The sequence below is a fragment of the Ambystoma mexicanum genome, chromosome 4q, assembly GCF_040938575.1.
Source record: "Ambystoma mexicanum isolate Mex_15411 chromosome 4q, UKY_AmexF1_1, whole genome shotgun sequence".
NCBI classification, from domain to species: domain Eukaryota; kingdom Metazoa; phylum Chordata; class Amphibia; order Caudata; family Ambystomatidae; genus Ambystoma; species Ambystoma mexicanum.
This window is the reverse complement of record NC_090928.1, coordinates 1245324973-1245346394: the sequence shown is the minus strand read 5'-3', so window position 1 is coordinate 1245346394 and position 21422 is coordinate 1245324973. Positions and strand designations below refer to the sequence as shown.

Here is a 21422-nt window from a genome sequence, read left to right as displayed (position 1 = left end):
AGCCCAAGGTTGTCTGTAGGTTTTCTCACAGAAAAGGAAGCCAGGGAGAGGGATTTCCGTGCAGGCTGCAGTATAGGAGAAGACGTTGGACCCCAAGCCGAGGCTCACGAACGCAAGGCATATGGACAGGTGTGGTGCAACGGAGAAGGCCGCCGGGACAGGTGAAGAAACGCAGCATGCGAGCAATAAGGCCTGTGGAACTACTTGGAGCCGTGCATGAGCTCCTGGATGTTCGGCCGCTCGAAGAGACAGCCTTCTGCAGTCCAGGCTGAAAAAGAAAGCTGGTGTGTGACCATGGAGCCGCACAGGATGCCAGACAAACATCAGCACACTCCAAACTGGAAAGCGGGTGAAGGAACCACCACAGAAGTGGGAGCAGGATCAAAGAAGCGGGAAGGAACTGGCGAGTCTGCCCAAAGCAAGTTTTGGATTAGTTGAAGGATCAAACTGTGTATAAAATCTTAACATGATTATACGGACACAGTACATTTAAAAAAAAAAAAAACAGAACAAGGGTGAGTCCTTATGAGAGAAAGCCAACCCTCTCAATGCTTTAACATCTTTGAAATATTTTTCTCCCCAAGAAGATCTGATACCAACAAGAATTCTATTTCACCCTCCTAGGAGGTTAAAATCTCTGAATCCAAAGACGATAATCTTAATCACCCTATTCCCTTGGATTCCTCATTATCCTCAATTGGGGAACTAGTATGTAATCTTGGGCCGGAAGAAAGGGGAAAGGAGAGACCTCAGTCCTGTTGAGACCTCCTTGCTGACCCCAGGGCTTAGGAAATCTTCCCAAACCAGCATGCAACAGTTAAGCAAGCTCCCCTGTGCATGCCCACACATCAATCCATCCAAAATAACTTTAGCACCCCTGGCCTCATCCTCCAATCAGTCACCGCCGCTTGGCTGCAAAGAGTGCTGTCCCAGCAACAACAGACTTCGCTCTGCTGTAACAATTTGTTACAACACTGACTGCCTACTCGATTCGTTACCAATCCCCTCCACCCGCTGGTCGCCAGCACCACCTCCTAGTATTCACGACCATTGCTCTAACAACATTAAGTACCGCCCCTCCTATGTGTTCAATTATTGCCTGTCTCGTACCATTATGAAATGAAATGTTTTATAATCGACTGCTCATCTTGAGATCTACTACAATCTGTTATGCTTGCGCTAAGATTCATGCCTGAATGTGCTTTAAACTGCCATCTCTACTATGACATATGCGATTTTGCCATACTGTACACTTCTGAGCACGTTCCGTTTTGGATCATGATCTGCTAGGATCGGTTTTTCTATCAATGCATTAACAATCTCATGCACACATCCGCCAGATAGCCTACTTGTAATAACGTTGCTCGTATCCTATCAATATTTGTTGATTTGTTACTAAATAGTGGTACATACAGTATCGATGTTCCAACTGACCCTATCACACACACTAATTATGCTTATAAAGCATAGCATTGTCAACTCCAGCTCTATATGCTGATTGCTAACTGCATATTGTTATCCATGCTACAATAATTGCCGTTACCCATCACACTACATGGTCACCATTACCGCCTGCGGTCCTTGACCCATGCACACAATGATGCCCAAAGACACAAACAACTCCCACACTCTTACCACTACCACTGTGCTTGCTCTCTTATTCACTCTCTCCATTCTCTCCCCTCATATCCTACACCACACTAACCTCCCTGCAACTAACACCTTTGAACATCTTTTCGGCTCCCCCTCCACTGATTGCCATTCACACTTCTATTACATCGTAACAGTCTTACCACCCTTACGCAGCCACATCATGTCCACCACCGTGCCTCAGCACAGCGAGCAGACTTAACAGACTCTGAGCTCGCACTCAACCTCTAGAATTCAGCCTTCGTCCTACTCCTACGGCATCTAGAAATCTTAGATTAGGCTCTGGCTCCATCTACAGGTACACCTCCCACATCGAACACTATCACACCCATACACTTGCACACTAATCCCAGTAGGCCCCTCTTCTCTACTACACCTGCCACTCAAGACTCGGCCTCCATCCCCACCACCTCAAACACCAAAAACATACCCACACAACATATCAAATGTTCCCTCTTAAATGTTCACTCCCTCCCAGCTCATGCATTAGAAATTCACAATCTCATAACCAACAACCTTGACCTACTCGCCATCACAGAAACTTGGTTGAATGAAGCCTCTGGCGCCGCCGTCAGTCTCGCACTCACACCAGGTTTTACCATCTTCTGACAAGACAGACCAGCACGCTTGGGTGGCGGAGTAGCCCTCACTTTCAAAGAGAGCCTCCCTCTTCAACTCAGTCACCCATCGACTAGCAGCTCAGACATTCTGTCTGCTAAGCTTGCACTGTCCCCCAACAGCACCATCAAACCTTCACGTGCTATACCGCCCCCCAGGTCTTCCCCCTAGACTTCCAGGGACACCTTATCAATCTACTCAGCAACAATAGTTACTAGTTACTAGTTCCTAGTTCAGGAATTCAACAATATTATTATTATGCTCACTACTCTGGACAAAATTGCCCCTGTTAAACTTAGACCTAGCAAACCAACAGCCCATTTAAAAAATGGTTCACACCACAACTTAAAGACCTTCGTATCTTAAAAAAAAAAGCAAAACCAACTGGAGACTTTGCCCTTCCAGCGAGAATAAAGCTAAATTAACCTTACTTTCCTCACATTACAAGAAGGAAATCTGCCGGGCAAAACGCAACTCCTACGATGAGCGTATTACTAAATCCAACTCTAGTGTGAAAGAACTCTTCTCCATACTCAAAGAGCTAGAATCCCCAATAGCTATACCCAATGTTTGTACCAAAGACAAATCTGGGTGTACAGACATCCAACACACGCTAGCTAATAAAATGAACACGTTCCAAAATAAAATTCAGCAAAAAAAGAAGTACTGAACCTACAGCACTCGCCCAATATCCTGTTGCCTAGTGTTTCACCACCGGCACACAATACCACCTTCAATTTTTCCAAAATGTCTTGGAAGTAGAAAAAATTATCCTGTCACTGAAGCCTTCAAACTGCAAAGGTGATATTTGCCCAGCACAACTAATAAAAGATGCTGCCAGAGAACTATCCCCAACCATCATCAAACTGATAAATGCCTCCTTTGCCACAGGCACCATCTCTGCTAACCTCAAACAGTCATGGGTGCTCCCTCTCCTCAAGAAACAGACTTTAGATTGTCTCATCCCTACTAATTACCGGCCTATTACCACGGTCCCATTTCTACTTAAAATACTGGATAAAGCCACCTATATCCAAATTCCAAAACACCTTGAACTGTACAAACTCCTAGGTAATAGACAATCTGGCTTCCGTCCACTACACGGAACAGAGATAGCCTTAATCGACCTTAAGTCCCAAATAGACGAGTAGAGAGACAAAGGTAAGACAGTACTCCTGCTCCTACTCTATCTCTCTGCCGCATTTGATCTGGTCTATCACAAGGTCCTATGCCGACACCTTGACTCTACGGCCCACTTCTCCCCGGGAGCCATCAAATGGATTGAATCCTTCCTGAGCGAGAGATCTATGAGTCTTCTCTCCCTCGGCAGCTGCAGACCCGACACCTATCCTGTGCGGTGTTCCTCAAGGCTCCTGCGTCTCACCAACCCTATACAATATCTTCACCAAACCCTTGGTCGATGATCTGGACCATCTGGGTATCACCTACACTAATTACGCAGATGATACTCAGATTCTCCTTCCGCTTTCTGGGGATCACAGTACGTACACGGGATTGGTAAACAAAGTATATTTTATCATCCAAGCATGGATGGCCACTCAAGGCCTCTGCTTGAACGATAAGACTGAGTTGATAATTCTGGGCTCACAGGCCAACATTAAAAAAATTAGGCCAAGAATTCTCATTTAATATTGACGGGAACACCATCAAAGTCTCAAAAGGAGGTAAAAACCCTTGGATTCTACTTGGACTCCACATTGTCTTTTGATACAGGTAAAATCCCTTACCTCCTCCACGGCCTACACCTGCAAGCTACTTAGAGCTGGTAAGCCATTCCTCTCTGAAGACAACTGCCTGATCTTGGCCAGAGCCTTAATACTCTCTAGAATTGACTAATGCCCTATACAGTGGTGCTAACAAATCTACCATCCAAAAGCTCCAAACATTACAGCACAATGCCCTAAGAACAGCCCTAAGCATACATTTTAAAAAAAAACATCTCCCTTAAATGCCATCATAAATGGCTATCCACGTTCAATAAAATACAATTAAAAACGCTTTGACTCAAAGCCCTCAATAACGCACACCCCAGCTACCTTACAGATAAACTCCAGAGAAGAATTTCTCTCAGACCTACCAGAATTGGGAATGTTAATTGTCTGACCATACCCAAACATAAGCTCACCACCATCAGTGGTAATAGCTTCCCTGTAAAAGGCAGCTAAATCTCTGGAACTCACTGCCACAAGATCTGAGAGCGGACCAACCCTACCTACACATCAGAAAAAATGTAATAAAATACATCATCGCTACTGACCCCTAGTCTCCTAGTACCGTCCTGGTTCTGCCCGCAACTGAAGAGACCTACTCTCCCTGCATTAATATTGTAATATTGTGTTAATACCTGAAGACCATGTGTAATCTAGCCTACCTGTGAGCCTGAGTGATATACAGAGGGCATCACTTTTGTAACCTATATTTTTGTACATTGTTTACCGTTTATTTCTGTATTTACATAGGCCATATGTAGTTTTTGCTCTTATTCTGTACATTGTGTATATTCTGTAAGCTTGTAAGTATTGTGTATATTCTGTAAGCTTGTAAGTATTGTATCTGGTGTATATATTTCGCAACTTTGTAAGCTTTGCATCTTCATACTGCTGCACCCTTTTACTTACGAGTCTGGTGCGCATAACAAATGAATAAAAAAACATCAAAAGATCCACCAAGACCCTTCTACTTGGAGATCTAAACCTAGGATTCAATGATTCCAAAGATAAAGCTGCTGATACCCTCACAAAGGAATTTATGGACCTAGGATTCACACAAAAAGTCTTGAATCAAATGTATTCCAAAGGCTGAACCCTAGACTGGGTCGCGGACCACAACTGCCTCACCACTATCACCTCCAATACAGCCATGCCATGGACCGATCACAACTGTATCGAATTCACTCTACCCATCACTTAAAGCCATAAAATTCTCACCCCTGCCCCTGCAGCTCAAGTGAAAAGCGCCAATATTCCAGAGCTAGCCCTCCCTTTCTCCAATGATCCCAATACCTTAGCAGACATTTACAAGGATACTCTCACCAAAGCCATTAATGCAATAGCACCACTTGAATGTAAAAAAGAAAAAAAAATCCTTACACTCCAATTCCTGGTTCACTGAATAACTACTGTCCCTGCGCTCCTGCAAAAGGGAGGCACAAAAAAAACTGGCAAACTAACCCAAGTGACAGTGCCAAAAACAGCTTTAACCTCATCTTCCACCAAAACAAAGCCACCATCACCAAAGACAAAGCCAACGCATATAATGTACGCATTTCGGTGTCCAGTCAATTGGTCGACAGCAAACTGGTCGACAGGACATTTGGTCGACACCATTTGGTCGAATTTTTTTTTTTTATATATATATATGTGTGTTTTGTGGGTTTTCGTGTGTCGAAAAAAAAAAATAGAAAAAAAAGGGGGTTGGGGGGGGGGGACCCCCCCCAAAAAAAAAAAAAAAAAAGTGTAAAAAAAAAAAAAAAATTCGACCATTTGGCATTCGACCAAATGGTGTCGACCAATTGTCCTGTCGACCAAATTTTTTCGACCAATTGACTGGGAACCACGCATTTCTAATGCCAAATCTCACTCGAAGGAAATCTTCGCTATCTTCAATGAGCTCATCTCGCCACCCAACACCCCAGACGAAATCGTCAAAGATGAAGCCTGGTGTGCCAGTATTCAATCTGCCATGCTAAACAAAATCAATATCCTTGAAAAAAAAATCCAGGATAACTGCAAAGCCCTACCTCTGCACCTTGGACCTAAGCAAACCAGGTCAACTCCCGCTCCAACTAACTCCACTAAACCAGTCTTCACCTTCAGTGACATCACGGAACTAGACGCAATGAACCTCCTCAAAAACCTCAAACCCTTTATGTGCAAAGGCGACATATGTCCTCCTAAGCTCATCAAGGTCTGCGCAGACCGTCTCGCACCCCTCTTGACAGCTTTCATTAATGCTTAAGAACAGGCATTATCCCTGCCAGCCTCAAAGAGGCTTGGGTCCGCCCCCTTCTAAACAAGCTTACTCTCGACCCTTTACAAACAAATAACTACGGACCCATAACCACTATGCCTTTCCTCCTGAAGATATTGGACAAAGCCGCCCATAGCCTGATCCAACACTTCCTTGAAACCTAAAACATCCTTATGACTAGGCAATCTGATTTCCGAAAAGGAGACGGCACTGAAACAGCCCTGGTGGATCTAAAAAACCAGATTACCCAAACCATGGATAAAGGCAAGCCAGCCCTATTATTACTCTTAGACCTCTTGGCTGCTTTCGATCTGGTGGACCGCAAGACCCTCACATCACACCTTACACATTCAGCTAACTTCTCCAAAGAAGCAGCTCTTTAGGTCACCTCCTTCCTAGAAGGTAGAGCAATGAAGGTATTCTCTAACATAGCCAACACAGCTCCTACCACCATCCACTGCGGAGTCCCACAGGGCTCTTGCACAGCACCCACACTGTACAACTTGTTCACAAAGCACCTTTTCGATAAGCTCGATGCAGTTGGTATCGTGCATACGAACTACGCCGATACTCAGGTTCTCCTACCTCTCTCTGGCTCGTACCATAATGACGCAAAGGCACTTCACACAATATACACCACCATCCAGGCCAGGATGGTGGTCAATGGCCTCTGCTTTAATGGGGCCAAGACTGAAATAATGATATTAGGTCAAACAACTACTCTAGCCAAACTGTACTCCAACTTCACCATTGATAATACAATCATTCCTGTGTCTACATCTGTAAAGACCACAGGGCTCTACATAGACTCCACACTATCCATGACTAGACAGGTCAGCGCTATCACATCCTCATCCGCACACCACCAAGCTCATAAACACCATAAAACCATACCTATCCAACCCCAACTGTCTATCAATAGTCAGAGCAAATATTGGTACAAGACTAGACTATTGCAATGCCTTACTAGCAGGTACATCCGGAAACAAATTAGACTACAAGTCACGCAAAACAATGCTCTATGTGCAGCTTTAAACATCCTGAAAAGAGCATATTTCCCAGGCCAGATGGCTCCCGGTCAAAGAGCGAATCACTTTCAAAATCCTCACCCTCGCGCATACATGCCTCACCCTCTCTGCATCATCTTACCTATCAGAGACAATCACCAAATCCACCTCTACACGACCCACCAGGACCCAATACACGAACCAACTTCACATCCTACGAATCAATAGGGCCAAAGCTGGCGGGCTAGGCTTCCCCTAAATTGCCGCCAAATCTTGGAATGAATTACCCACAGATATTAGGGCAGAAAACTCACTCCTTGCCTTCCGAAGAAAACTCAAAATCTCACTTTGGGTACTGTAAATTGCAAATGTTTACCTATCTTTAACTAAGAATTGTTTGTAACAAGCGCCACGATGCCCTTGGCCCTTACAAATCCGAATGAAATAAAAAATGAAAATAAAATGATCGTGACCCAGATATGAAAACTCCCTTGATGGAAGAAGAAAGTGAAGATGAACCAGATCACTCATGGGAGGAATTTGGATTCCCTGTAGGCTACGTCAGCTAGAAAAGGAATGCTTCTCCTGTGGAAGTCTGGGACGCCCCACAAAACATTGTCCATCTTAATAGGCTGGAAAATTCGAATTCACCATCAGAGTGGAAATTAGAGCAAATAAGAGAACCAGTCACTGGGTTTTCCTACGCGAGCATCATGTATCCCTACAATAGGGAAAGAACACCTCAGGGGAAGATGAAAGCCAGGGAAAATCCAACACTATACACCAAGGGCAAAACCACCTGCAGAGTCCCTGCTGTCCTAAAAGGAAAGACCATCTTGGCCCAATCAGAAATTTGTGAACAAGGCGTGCACAGTAAGAAAGTACTTACTTCCCGAGGGATGGAAGCAATCCAGGAAAGAGAAGCTGCAACGTTCGTTCGACTGGATACTCCTCTCACGTATTCCTTATCTTTGATAAATCCACTTCCAGCTTGCTGGCCTCGGAAAAAATGTTCACAGTAGAGGGTGCTGCACGTCGACGTCCCTCGAAGGCCTCTGTATCGGCGCCAACTTCACCATAGGTATAAATAGTTTCGTGCAGCGTCCGTTGCTCAGTTCCGTTTTGATGTGCTGTTTTTGCCTTGTATGAGATGGTTAATACCCTTGAAGGAGCGTAGGCTGCAACTACAAGGGAGGAAGTTTTACTACGGGGAAGGATGGGAGGGGCGATAAGGAATACGTGGGAGGAACATCCAGTCGAAAGAATGTTACAGTTGGTAAGTAACTTGCTCTTCGAATGGATGGTGTCCTCCCACATATTCCTTATCTTTGATAGACTGCCAAAGCAGTAATGCGTATAGGAGGCGGGAGTAAAATGAAATGCTTTCCTTTGATGCACAGAGTCCAACACAGCTTTTCCAAATTTCGTTTCCTGGCTAGAGGAAGAATCGAGACTGTAGAATTTGAAATTATGTGCAGACGACCATGTGGCAGCCACACATGTCTTTAATTGGAACTCCTCTTTGGAGAGCTGAAGAGGCTGCAATACCCCTGGTTGAATGAGCCCTGAGGTGTTCAGGAGGCTCTTTTCCTGCCAATTTATAGCACTCTATATTAGTTAGTATAAACCATCTTGAGATGGTCTGTTTCGTAATAAGTAAACATAACTTATGCCCTGGATACCCCACAAACAATTGGTCTGCTTGCCTTACTCTCGCAAGTCTGCTAATGTAAAAACTAGAGTACGCCTTGGATCCAGCCTGTACAATCTCTCCCTCTTTCCCTGGATGGGGAGGAGGGTAAAATGAAGGTAAGGTTATTTTTTTTGTGATGTGGAATTCTGAGACCACCTTTGGGAGAAAATTCGGCTTCACTTGAAGAACTACCTTATCTTTGTGAAAGATTGTATGAGCAGGTTTGCAAGATCTCTCACCGAGCAATGCACAAAAACGGACCTCAATACCTTCAGGACAAGCTAAAACCCTACCATCCACCACGCACTCCAAGGTCAAGCTCTGCCCGCCTCCTAGTGATACCTAACTCCAACTCAGTCAGGTTAGGTGGATCATCATTCTCTGCCTTGGCCCCCACTCTGTGGAACTCACTCCCACCCCACATTCGACTCACCGAAGACCTCATGTTTTTCCGCAAATTACTGAAAATGTGGCTCTTCCCTTAAAAATTGACTTAGCACAAACAGAATAAACAACCACAACATAAGCCCAAGGTTGTTGAACAAAAATAACAATCCAGCACAGAGACCTGATCGACCAAACGGAAAACTAGAATGGCCAGTGTAAATAAAACGGATAAACTGAGTAGAACTAATGAAGTGGAAGAAGCGGGTGGAACGGATGAAGCGGGTGGAACGGATGAAGCGGGTGGAACGGTTGAAACGGAAGAAGCGGTTGGAACGGAAGAAATTAATGGTGCAGACGTAAGATGGAACAGAGTGGATGTACTGGTTGGAATGAATGGGATGGATAGTATAGATGGAACAAAAGGAAGTTGAAACAGACGGAGCAGATGGGAACGGATGAAACAGATGGAGCAGTTTGAATGGATTGAACACAGTGCGGATTGAATGAATAGGAAGGATGAAATGGGTCTACGGAATGGATGGAGTAGATCATGTGGATGATGGGCTGTGTGGAAAGGATTAGTATATTAAATGGATGAACAGACGAAGTGGAATTAACGGACAGAGTAAATAAAACGGATAGAATAGATGGTACAGATGGAGTGCCCGATCACAAGTGCTTTACCGATAACCACCATATCACACTTACTCTCTCCTATACAACACCAACTTGAACACAGCGATACTATGACATTCGGTATAGCTATTCTCATACTAACACGGCCAAACACTCATCACCCTAATTAAACACAGCTAGCACACACCGCTAGCTTAAGAGTCTCCTCAGGCCTAATGCAGCCAAAAATCAGTTTGGGTGTCCATCCTCCAGAATTAACACATACAACTGACCTCAAGTCGGTCTCTGTCTGCGTCCGTCCCTCTCGGTCTCTGTCTGCGTCCGTCCCTCTCGGTCTCTGTCTGCGTCCGTCCCTCTCGGTCTCTGTCTGCGTCCGTCCCTCTCGGTCTCTGTCTGCGTCCGTCCCTCTCGGTCTCTGTCTGCGTCCGTCCCTCCCGGTCTCTGTGTCTATCTCGGTCAACCCCTCTCCCGCTCCGAGGGCGTTCAACCTAATAGCGCTACCAACAATACATAAGGCGCTATATATAAATACCACATAACAAAGCTTGTAATTCGATCACTCTTCTGGAAGAAGTTAAAGCCACTAGGAAGATTGTTTTAAAAGTGAGAAACCTTAATGGACAGGAATGAAGGGGTTCAAATGGAGTACCCATTAGAAATTTTAAGATAGGTTTAGGTCCACAGTGGAACTTGAAAAGGAGTTGGGGAAGACATTAGTTAACCCTTTCAGAAATTGAATGACTATGGGCAATTTGAAGTATGAAGGCACCTCAGCCGTGCGCTTAAAGATTGACAGCGCAGCGAGGTAACCCTTGATTGTGCCAACTTGAAGGCCTGATTTTGACAAGTATAGTAAGAAAGATAACACCATCTGTGAACTACATGAAAAAGGGTAAATATTGTTATCTCTACACCAGCTGCAGAATTTATTCCAACGGCAGCGGTATAAAGTCTTCAATACCTCCATTACGTCATACGGGAGGTCCCAATCCTTGTATCTCAACCTTTCAGAAACCAAGTGTGAAGGTTGAGGATCCAGATATCCGGATAGAGAACCCGACCTCCCTCCTGCAAGAGAAGTTCCTCCGTTTGCAGAAGACGAATCGGAGGACAGATGGACATGTCTAGAAGATCCGGATAAGACGTTCTCCTGGCCCAATCCGGGGCAATTCGGATCATGGGTTTCCTGAATCTCTGCAACATTCTGATCATTTGAGGAATGGCGGGGACTGGAGGAAACGCGAACAGAAGTGGAAACTCCCAGTCCACCACGAACGTGTCGCCTAGAGCTCCTCTTGGGGGAAATTCCTTTGAACAATACTGATCGCACTTCCAGTTGATACTGGTGGTGAACAAATGCATTTGAGGGGTTCCCAAAAGGGCTAAGATCTCTAAAAGGACTTCCTGAGCTAGTTCCCACTCGTGGGAGACTGATCTGCCTGCTCAGAGCGTCCGCTGTTAAATTCTTCTCTCCGGCAAGGTGAACTGCCGATAGAGATTCCTTCTTGAATTGCCCAAAACCAGAGCTGCATTGCCTCTCTGCACAGTGGCAGTGACCCTACACCTCCTCTTTTGTTGAGATAGTGCATGGCCACTGTGTTGTCCATCATTATCAGGACATTCTTTCCCTGTACTAATGGCAGGAAAGCCTTCAGCGCTAGTCTGATCGCTCTCAACTCTAATAGGTTGATGTGTGGTCTGGACTCCGATGGAGACCAACGACCTGTGATGGTCAAGTCGTTGGCATGGGCTCCACACTCCGTGAGTGAAGGGACTGTGACTACTGTTATCTCCGGCCATGGTTGTCAAAACTGTTCTCCTTTCAAGATGTTCTCCCGACAGGCCCACCACTGAAGGTCTCGAGCCACTCTGTCTGGGATTAGTAGGAGATCTGACATAATTCCTGAGAATTGTGACCACTTGGTCCTTAGCGCCCACTGGAGAGATCACATTCTCAGGCGAGCCTCTGGCACAAGATAAATGCAGGATTCCATGAGGCAGAGCAACCTCCAATTAAAAAAAAAAAAAAAAAAAAGGCTGGTAGACGCTGGGCATTTTGAAACCTGGTGACGATCTGGAGAATATCTTGAGCACTCACCTTTGGTGGCGAGGCTTTTCCCGGGGATGCGTCCAGGACTGCTCCAATGAACTGGAGTCTCTGTGATGGTATCATCTGTGACTACTTTAAGTTGAGAGAGAAGCCCAGCTTGTGGAGGAAGTGGCAAACATAATCTAGATGGATCTGAGCCTGTTCTGGGGATGCTGCTCTGATCAACCAAGCGTCCAGGTAGGGGTAGACTTGAATCCCTTCCCGCCTCAGATTTGCAGCCACAACCGCCATTAGCTTGGTGAAGACCCTCAGGCGGAGGTCAGTCGAAATGGCAGAACTCGAAATTGATAAGAGTTGCCAATGGCGAACCTCAGGTACTTCCTGTGCTTGTGATGGATTGGCACATGAAAGTAAGCATCCTGAAAGTCTAGAGATACCAACCAGTCCTGAAGCTGGAGGGCCTGAAGGATCTGAGAAAGGGTTACCATCTTGAACTTGTCTGTCCTGATGAATTTGTTCAATTCTCGCAAGTCCAAGATGGGTCTCAATCCTCCGCCCTTCTTCGGTATTAGAAAATAGGGAGAATACCAACCCTTGTTCCCCTCCGCTACAGGTACCGGTTCTATGGCACCTTTCTCTAGCAGGTCTGGAAACAGTTGCTCAAGGTTACTGCCTGCCTTTCCTACACACCCCTCAGAGTCATCCACCGGGGAACAACTCTTTGAAGCTTCCAGACCCGCTCCTTATGCAGGAGATTTCAAAGCCCAAGCATCTGACGTAATAGCCTGCCATTTTGTCAGATGTTGAGTTAAACTGCTTCCTACTGGTGTTTTGTGTGGGGAGATCTCAGAGGGATTTAGAAGCGGCTGCGCAGATGCTGAGGGTAAAAAGCAGCACCTGTTGATACGGGTTTGGTACCTTTGGCACGTCCACCACGGGTGAATCGTTTGTAGCTCCTTTGAGCTGGCTGCCCTCTGTTTTTTACGAATGCGGAATAAAAACAAAAGGGCTTTCCCTTCCAGGACGTACCCGAGGGACGATTTGGAGTTTGACGGATTGCAGCCCCAAGTGATTTTGCTGCCGCCTTTGAGGTTTGCAATTTCTTCAGGCTGTCATCAGCTTTTTTGCCAAACGGAGTGGTGCCGACAAAGGGCATATTCAGAAGCCTGGCTTGTACATCAGGAGCAAAATCAGACATCCGCAACCACACAAATCTGCGGATTTAGGTACTCGCCGCCATGGCTCTGCTGATGCTGTCGAGACCTGTTTGGAGGGACTCACAGATTGCATCCTTCCCATCCTTGATGTTCAAGAATGCGCCTCGTTCCTCCCCTTCTGGGAGACAGTTAGTCGCTGATGAAGTGCACTCCCAAAGGGTGTGGCTGAATCTCGTTAGTGTGCCAGTGGCGTTAATAGACTTAAGAGCCATACTGCATGCTGAAAAGATCTTTTTAGACATGGAATCAAATCTTTTGTCGACCGTCTTGTGGTATAGTAGGGTATGCCGACTTACTACTTGACAACGTTGCTGCCTGCACTACTAAACTCTCTGGAGTTGGGTGCTTACTTAAATATTCAGGGTCTGAGGCGGACACCCTGTACTTTTCAGAGATTTTTATTTACTGCAGGGATAACTTCAGGTGTTTCCCAATTTGCAGCTATCTTTCCGCAATGCAGCATGAAAAGGGACTCTAGAGTCTTCTTGAGGCCCTTTATCTAAGATGTCCGTAAGATCATCTTGCTGGTAAGAGGGTGCAGTTGTTGTCCACCCCATAAATTGCATAATTCTTGCCATAAGGGATCTATAAGGCATTTCTGCATGCTCTCCAGGTTTTGGTCTGGCAAAATCTGCCTCTGGAGAGGTATCTTTGCCACTGGCATCTTGTAAAGATTCTTGTAGATCTCTCAATCTATTCTCCTCAGAAATTAGCTCCTGTGGAATGGGCACTCTTGTTTGTAACCCAAAAGGTCTCATTGTCAGTCCTCCCCTTCCTCATATATAGAGGATAACGTTTTGAAATAGTCAGATCCTCGATAAGGGGTAAAACCCATTTCCAGAGAATGAGCTAAATTGGTAGATACTGATTGGGAAAAGGTTGTGGTTGTCGATGCAGACGTTATAGGTTTGACAAACCCACAAATGGTGTCAAAAAATAAATAAAAATTTAAAAAATCGCAAAAAGGCCCCGATGCCTTCGAGAGAACCGGAATCCTACTCGGTGTCGTTGATATTGTCGACACCACTTTCGACGCCTTGGGCGGGACCTTCGCCACCTCTGGTGCCGGTGGCGCAGTTGAGGTTTGAGGCTTCGAGAGCCTATCCTTCATCGGGGTCGGCAACGATGAGACAGACGTGTGCGTCAAAGGTACCCTAGATGACTCAGGTTTATTCAATGAATTTTTGTCTTTACTCGAGGGTTTGTGGCGCTACGGGGGGTTTTTGTTTGCCGGATTCGACTCATAGCATTTGTTTTTCGGGTCTTTCACCCGGGGTATCACCTCTAGGCATCTCCGAGGGGGTCAAGGCCACGTTCTCGAAGACCCTAAGCATTTTCTTGCGAAATTCCTCCCACTCAGCGGGAGAGCTGTGTTTAGTGGGGCAGGGGAATTTGAAGATTAAGAGGAGGGAGATTTATAACGCCTCTTCTTAGAGTGGTGGGAACCGCTTCAAGATCTCGATCAGGAGCGTTTGTTTTGATGGTGAGGAGACGAATGTCTCGACTCAGCTGAGGACCATGTTGAAGGGGTAGAAGATTCAACTGCCTTACCTCGTTCTACCTTTACCCTACGCTCCTTCAAGGCTTTCGCCGTCATGGACATGCAGTCCTCACATTCCGAACACTGGTGCTCTGATCCCAAGCACCAAACAGATCCTGTGAGGATCCATTAATGACATCTTTTTTACCACAATCTCGACATTATTTGAAGCCGGATTGTGGCGTTGATGTTTCGGACGAAGATGCCATCGTAGGATATTGAGATTTTCGAAGCTTTTTGATGAATCGAAGAGCAAAGCGCTGCGTTTCCGGGGCTTACGAAGCGCGGAAAAACAGAACTGTGCAAAGGACGCTGCACAAGACTATTTATACCTCTGGTGACATCAGCGCTAATACAGAGGCCTTTCGAGGGACCTCGACACGCAGCGCCCTCTACTGTGAAAAGATTTTCCAAGGCCAGCAAGCTGGAAGTGGATTTATCAAAGATAAGGAATACGTGGGAGGACACAATCCATTCGAAAGTAGGTTGCTTTTCATGGCCATGTTGAGGCACAACCACAAGCATAGATCCCCATCACCATCGTGAAGAAAGAATATCTTGCAGTGGCCGTAATTCCCAATCTACCAGCCTAATTAGTTGTACGGAGTGCCGTTCCAAAATTTTACCAATGGGTCTCACAAGTGGCCTGTTTGGGAGAATTCTCAGAAATGTGCTAATTCCCTCCACCTTAGAAACCCCCAGCAACTTTGCTGGATTTTGAAGACTTGATTTTTTTAACCTGGAGAGAGTGTGACCTTTTTTCCCCACTCTCTCATGTATTTTAATGTAATTTTGATATCTGTGGTTCTTTTGGTTGTGGAGTCTGACAAACTCCATAGGCATCTTTTACATTGTGTCACACAGCACCTTCAGTGCAGTAGCACAGGGAAGTCTTTCAGATTTCCCAAAGGTTTAAATACCTTCTTTTGGATAAATGACTGTTTCCAAGAACAGTAAAGTGAAATTAACTTTACTTACCACTAACTTTCTAGACCCAGCACACCCCATCTTACAAAAGAGTGAATAAGGGGTTAGCTAGTATCCCCTTTGTCTAGTTTCTCATGTAATATTTTTATGTTACCCTTTTCACACTGAATGGCTGGTGGCAGTGGTTTCGTTTGAACTACCATGGTGTGCCTTTACCGCGGGCTGCGTTCGCAGCTACAGCAAAGCACCCACGGGAGCCATCTTTGTGAAAATGGCCCCTGGTGGTCTTTTGCCATTTCTTTGTAGAAAGGTCCTTCTTGAGATTTGCTCTGCATTCCAAACCAGGTTTGGCCTCTTTGTTCGTTTTGTCTTCGGCGGGATTCACAAGTAAAGCCCGCCTCTGGCTCCAGGGTGTCTGTGGTAGGCAGGAAGTGAGGGAGGTGCCCGAAACTCCCTGTTCTTAGACTCTTAGGAGACCCAAATGCACTGTGATTGGCCGGCTGACTGTCCGGAAAGGACAGCCACCCAGCTAGGCTGGAATGAATGGGAGAGAACTGAATAAAAGGTGAGCCTTTTGGCTTGGAAGGCAGAGTCGACCACTGGATGAAGGCACTGAAGAACTTGAAGAGGACGCCTGCTGAAACTCCTGGACCATTGGTTTGCCCGGTGAAGCCCTGCTGCAGTGCCGAATCACCAGGTTCATCTCGACAAAAGACGACTTCTCCCTTTGAGTTGGTGGGACCAATCAACTCTACAGTAAGCCAACTGAATACCAATCTCAGAGCTGGTTCCGTTTTCCTCAGTGCTGCAGGAAGCCTTATAACCAGGGAGAGTGACACCAGTTTGGGTCCTTTACTACAGCTACCGGAATTGAAGTTTGCCAAGTACCAGCCTTTGGAACAGTCCCCGTGCAGGCTAGGAGTTCCCCAATGTCCTCCCTCTTGTCCCCATGACTGAGGCACATGAACAGCGAGATCTGCAGGAACTGCCAGGAACAGAAAGTCTTCAGCTGCATCTTTTTCTTCATTTGTAAGGTACTGTGAAATCCGACAGAGTACTTGCCTCTGTGGTGAAAGTGCTTGAAACTGCACTGGGGCCTGTATCTGTACCCATAGAGTCCCCCAACTACTCTTCTTCTGCACTTATCAGATACACCCTATCTGACTAACCTAGCACTTTGCCACCTACCGGCTGCACTACCACTGTTTATCACCTTTATTTAATTTGACTTATTTACTTTGTTCTCTCCTATGCTCTGCACTTTCCATTTTCTCCCCCTTCCATGAACTTTCCCCCCTTTTTCCCTTCCACAGGCACTTGCACGTTCTCAATGTCACTGGGCCTAGTAAGATCTTTTTTTGTTTCTCCCCCATTTCCCTCCCTTTGCCTGGTCGCGCTCTGAAACGCCCGTGTATGAGCGCGATATAAATAAAATATTATAGGGTGTGCTGGGTCTAGGAATTTAAAAGACTAGTAAAGTCAATTTCACTTTACTTACTCTGGGAAACAGTAGTTTATCCCAGAGAAGGTATTAAACCTTGGGAAAGCCTGAAAAGTTTTCCCTGTGCCACTGCACTGAGGGTGCCTATGGAGTTGGTTGGACTCCATAACCAAAAGAAACACAAGAGTAAAACTCATTTAAAAACACATGAGTGGGAAAAAGGGTCACACTCTCTCCAAGTACAAAAAAACAAGTTCTCAAAATCCAGCAAAGTTGCTGGGGGTCTCTAAGGTGAAGGGAATTAGCACATTTTTGAGAATTCCCCCTAACATTTTACAATGCAGAAAGCAGCCCTTGTGTGGGAAAGCCCAGTCTTAAGGGGGAGTGTATTTGATGAATCTGATGGAATCATCTGTTTTCCCACCAGTGACCTCCTCCCATGTGGCCAGGTGGAAAGCAGCCACTACCTGATCCTGTCTCTCGGGGCGGCTATATGAGGGAGGATCACATGGGGGGAGACAACCTCCGGGAAGATACCCTGAGCCCATCAGGTGAGACGCAGTATCCCCTTTGCCCTTTCAGGATGAATACAAGCTAATGGCCCATTGTGATTTCTTACCTCTTTCACCTATAGAGAAAAGTGGAAAGCATTGGTCACATCCCAAAGGCCAACTCTCAACTATCGGGCCCAGTAAAATTCTAAAAGTCACTTTTTCCAGTTCGCCATGCTCTTCTTCGAAAAATAGTTTGCCTTTAAATCTATTTCAAATGCTTGAATCAGTTCAGACTTATTTCCTCTACAACTAAGGCCTCTTTCTTTGCACATCTATTTAAGTTGGTCTACTTTCAGAGAGCCGTTGGCGGGTTTCAGTACTCTGGCTCCAGTGTGTCTGGAAGGGCAGGAAGTGAGGGAGGTTCCAGAAAACTCTGCTGTCCTTTGTCTTTAGGAATGCCTGAATGCACTCACCCTGCTGTGTGATTGACAGCCTAGGCTATGCATGAATGGGAGCAACCTGCTTAAAACCCGAGGATTTTGGGACTAGAGGCAGAATCGACCACTGGGAAAAACACCCGACAAAGAAACCATGAACAAAGCTTGCTGCATCCTCCTGGGCCTTTGAATTGCCTGGTGAAGCCCCGCTGCTGTGCTGAAACTCTTTCTGATCGACAAAAAGCTCCGGAAGGGGCGACTTCTTCCCTTGGATTTAGTGGGACCAACTAACCCTGAGACGAACTCCACTGGACCATCTACACCTGACGAGCTGTACTTTGCTGCAGTAGGCCAGGGGTCGAGAAATCTCTAGTTTAGTGCAACATCTGCAAGCCAGCCAGAAGCTCCAGGAGTCTCCCCAGGTGCCTCCAAAAGCAGGATGATCTGAGCTCGAGTCACCTCACCCGAGTGCAGGACTCGAGGAGTGAAGGAAGCTCAACAGGTATCCAAGATCCGCAGTGGTGCTGTTTACCGCATGCTGAAACTGCAAAGTGCTGCCGACCTCCAAATTGCTGCTGCAGGAGTCTTCCAGACGTCCTCCCTCTTGTCCCCATGACTGAGGCTCAGGAACCGAGGATCTGCATCGCTGCAACAGGACAGAAGCCAGCTGGAGCACTCTTCTTCAAACCAGAGGCACTGTTCAGACTTGGGGTACTTACCTCAATGTCTTGTGCTTTGCTCTTCTCAGTTCAGACTTGAAGTAGCTACTTTTTGTTAGAGTTGATTTTAGCTCTACCCTTCACAAATGTAACAGCTTAAGACCCCTACAGGGATTTTCTACAAAATTCTCCAACTTTGTGCAAGACTTATTACTTACGAAGTGCCTCAGCTCCATAAACTGTGCTCCAATAGACTTTGGCTGTCCTGGCTCCCTGCAGACTCTTCTAGTGCATTGACTTTGATATTTTCTGTCAATCAGATGCAATAACTTGGTTTTAAACTATTATTGCTGGGAAAGGTTTTGTCTAGAGTTCATTGGAAGATCCAAGTATGCTCATATGCCCCGAGAACCTGTTTAACCTTTTTCCTGCCGTTAACCTTTCCTTTCTGCAAACCTCAGAATTTTCAAAGTGTACTAGTGATACATAAATGCCATTACTGTCCATGTGAATGAAGTCACCTCGGGGTGTAGGAAGTGTTAAAAGCATCTCTAAAGAGTACCCTCTAGCTTTGTGTTGATTCTGGAAAGCTATTTTGAAGTATATTTTATTGTAACATACATTGCCCCTTTTTAAAAGAAAAACTGATGTTAAATAAATATTTATAACAAACATTGAGTGTAGTGTTACTTGGCTACTTGTATTTCTGAATTTCATTGCTACAGCTCACATTTACCCCTCTTGAGATAAGCCCAACTGCTCAGTCACACTACCAACTTGTGTAGTACAGGCCTATACCAAAAGGCGGGTTACCTAATAACAAGAGGACAAGTGTATTGTAGTCTCTCCCAAGGTTACTACATTAATTCTTGCCTAACCGTCACTACTTAGTTTTAACTTAATTCACCATTTTACAAACTGTGAAAATGCATTCAAATGAATTTGCACTTTCTGAACTTAAGATCGGCAGCATTCTATCTAGATAGAAGGAACTTACCAGAAAAATATTAGCCTTTTCTTGCCACATCTTGATAATGCAAGCAAAGGCATTGCTTTTCACATCTTTCACAGATTGCAACGTAGGTGTCTGCAGAAAAAAAAATGCCATTAACAAAGCATAAAACCAGCACATACAGACTTTGCAGTGAACTACTGGAAGGGCATCAAGATAGGATATTCCAAGCATTTACATAGAACAGATCACTGCCAACGGCTGTCAATCATATGCAGTGTGTTCATCTAGCATGAGGCACAGATCAAACCAGCAGTCTGCCAGTTTGGAACCCATCCAAACATCCACCACAAATGGTGTGTTAAAAATGAGAACATACAACATGGCACAGGTTTTTTAAAGAAATAATAAAGATTATTATTAAGATGGATTTCCAAAATCAACATTCGGGGTGGATTTTGGGATGCCAATTTAGTATGGTGAACAGGAAGACAATGAAGTCTAGCTAACTCAGTCAAGGTAACATAACAGAGTAGCAAGGCTTAGACTCAGGAGGCGAGTGAGTGGTCTAGGGCAACGAGTCCACACGGAACACCACCAATAATTCCAGTTAGACAGGCATGTACAACAATATACAATGATTGATTAGGCCTTTAAAATGCACACTAAGCAAGTTAAAACTTCTAGTGAAACATTGTCACACTAATCACTATAAAGAACAAATTACCGACATCTTGGTAATGTTCTTTTTGATGGCTGTTCCTCCCACGGATTCATCTACGATCTGCTATCCACAGTGCGTCGTTTATTATGAAGCGTATCTACCACCAGGGGTTGCAGCGCGGTTCCGTCCATCACCTCAACGGGCCCCAAGCCACACAGTATGTTGGGCCAGTGAATATTGCAGCACTGCACCCCGTGACCTTAGTTCCACCCTTTTTCCTTAGCACTCTGATGCTGAGGTAACTGCGGAACCAATGGTGTACTGGCTATCCGCCAAGAGGGGCAGGTAGAGGATTAGGAGGAATCCGTGGGAGGAACCATCCATAAGAAAGAAAATTACAGAGAGGTTCACAATTTGCTCTTCTAATGGATTCCTTCCTCCCACGGATTCCTCATCTGTGATGGACTCTCGTAGCAGTACGTAGATACGCAGGGGTGAAAAACAAGGACATCACCTATACCACAAAGCTCTGGTGGACCACACTACAAAAACAGACTTCCTGACCTGAAAGGGAATTCAAGCAGTAATGCTTATGAAACGTGTGCAGAGGCTCCCACATTACCACCTGGCAGATGTCGAGGACAGGGATTCCTCTCTGCAGGGCAGAGATGGCAGCCACACCTCTGGTAGAATGAGCAGCTCTGAGACCATCAGGCACATCCTTACCAGCCATATCATAGCATTCAGAGATGCAGAGAATGATCCACCTCGACAGGGTCGGTTTGGTTATAAGCCCTGCCAGCACGAGCACCAGCAAAACCAATGAAAAGCAGGTCATCTTTCCTAGCCTCTCTGGCTGAGAGACGTAGAAGCTGACAGCCTGCACTGTGTCCACTAGACGAACTGTTCCTCTACCTTGGAAGGGTGAGGCAGAGAAGAAACAAAAACACACACGAAGATGGATCTTTTGAGAAAGATGAAAATCCGAGACCACCTTTGGAAGAAAGTAGGGCCCACTCTCAATGTCACCTTCTCTTTGGAAAAAAATAAATCGGGAGAG

At 45.6% G+C, this 21422-nt stretch overlaps 1 protein-coding gene across 1 annotated transcript in view; it reads right to left on the bottom strand.

The window, feature by feature from the left end:
- Positions 1-21422, bottom strand: part of LOC138467361 (exportin-5-like) — a 419600-nt gene that overhangs the window by 173119 nt on the left and 225059 nt on the right. Inside the window, exon 17 of the mRNA XM_069607325.1 lies at positions 19744-19833. Within this exon, the coding sequence (XP_069463426.1) occupies positions 19744-19833 (90 nt within the window). The remainder of the gene's footprint in view (positions 1-19743; positions 19834-21422) is intronic.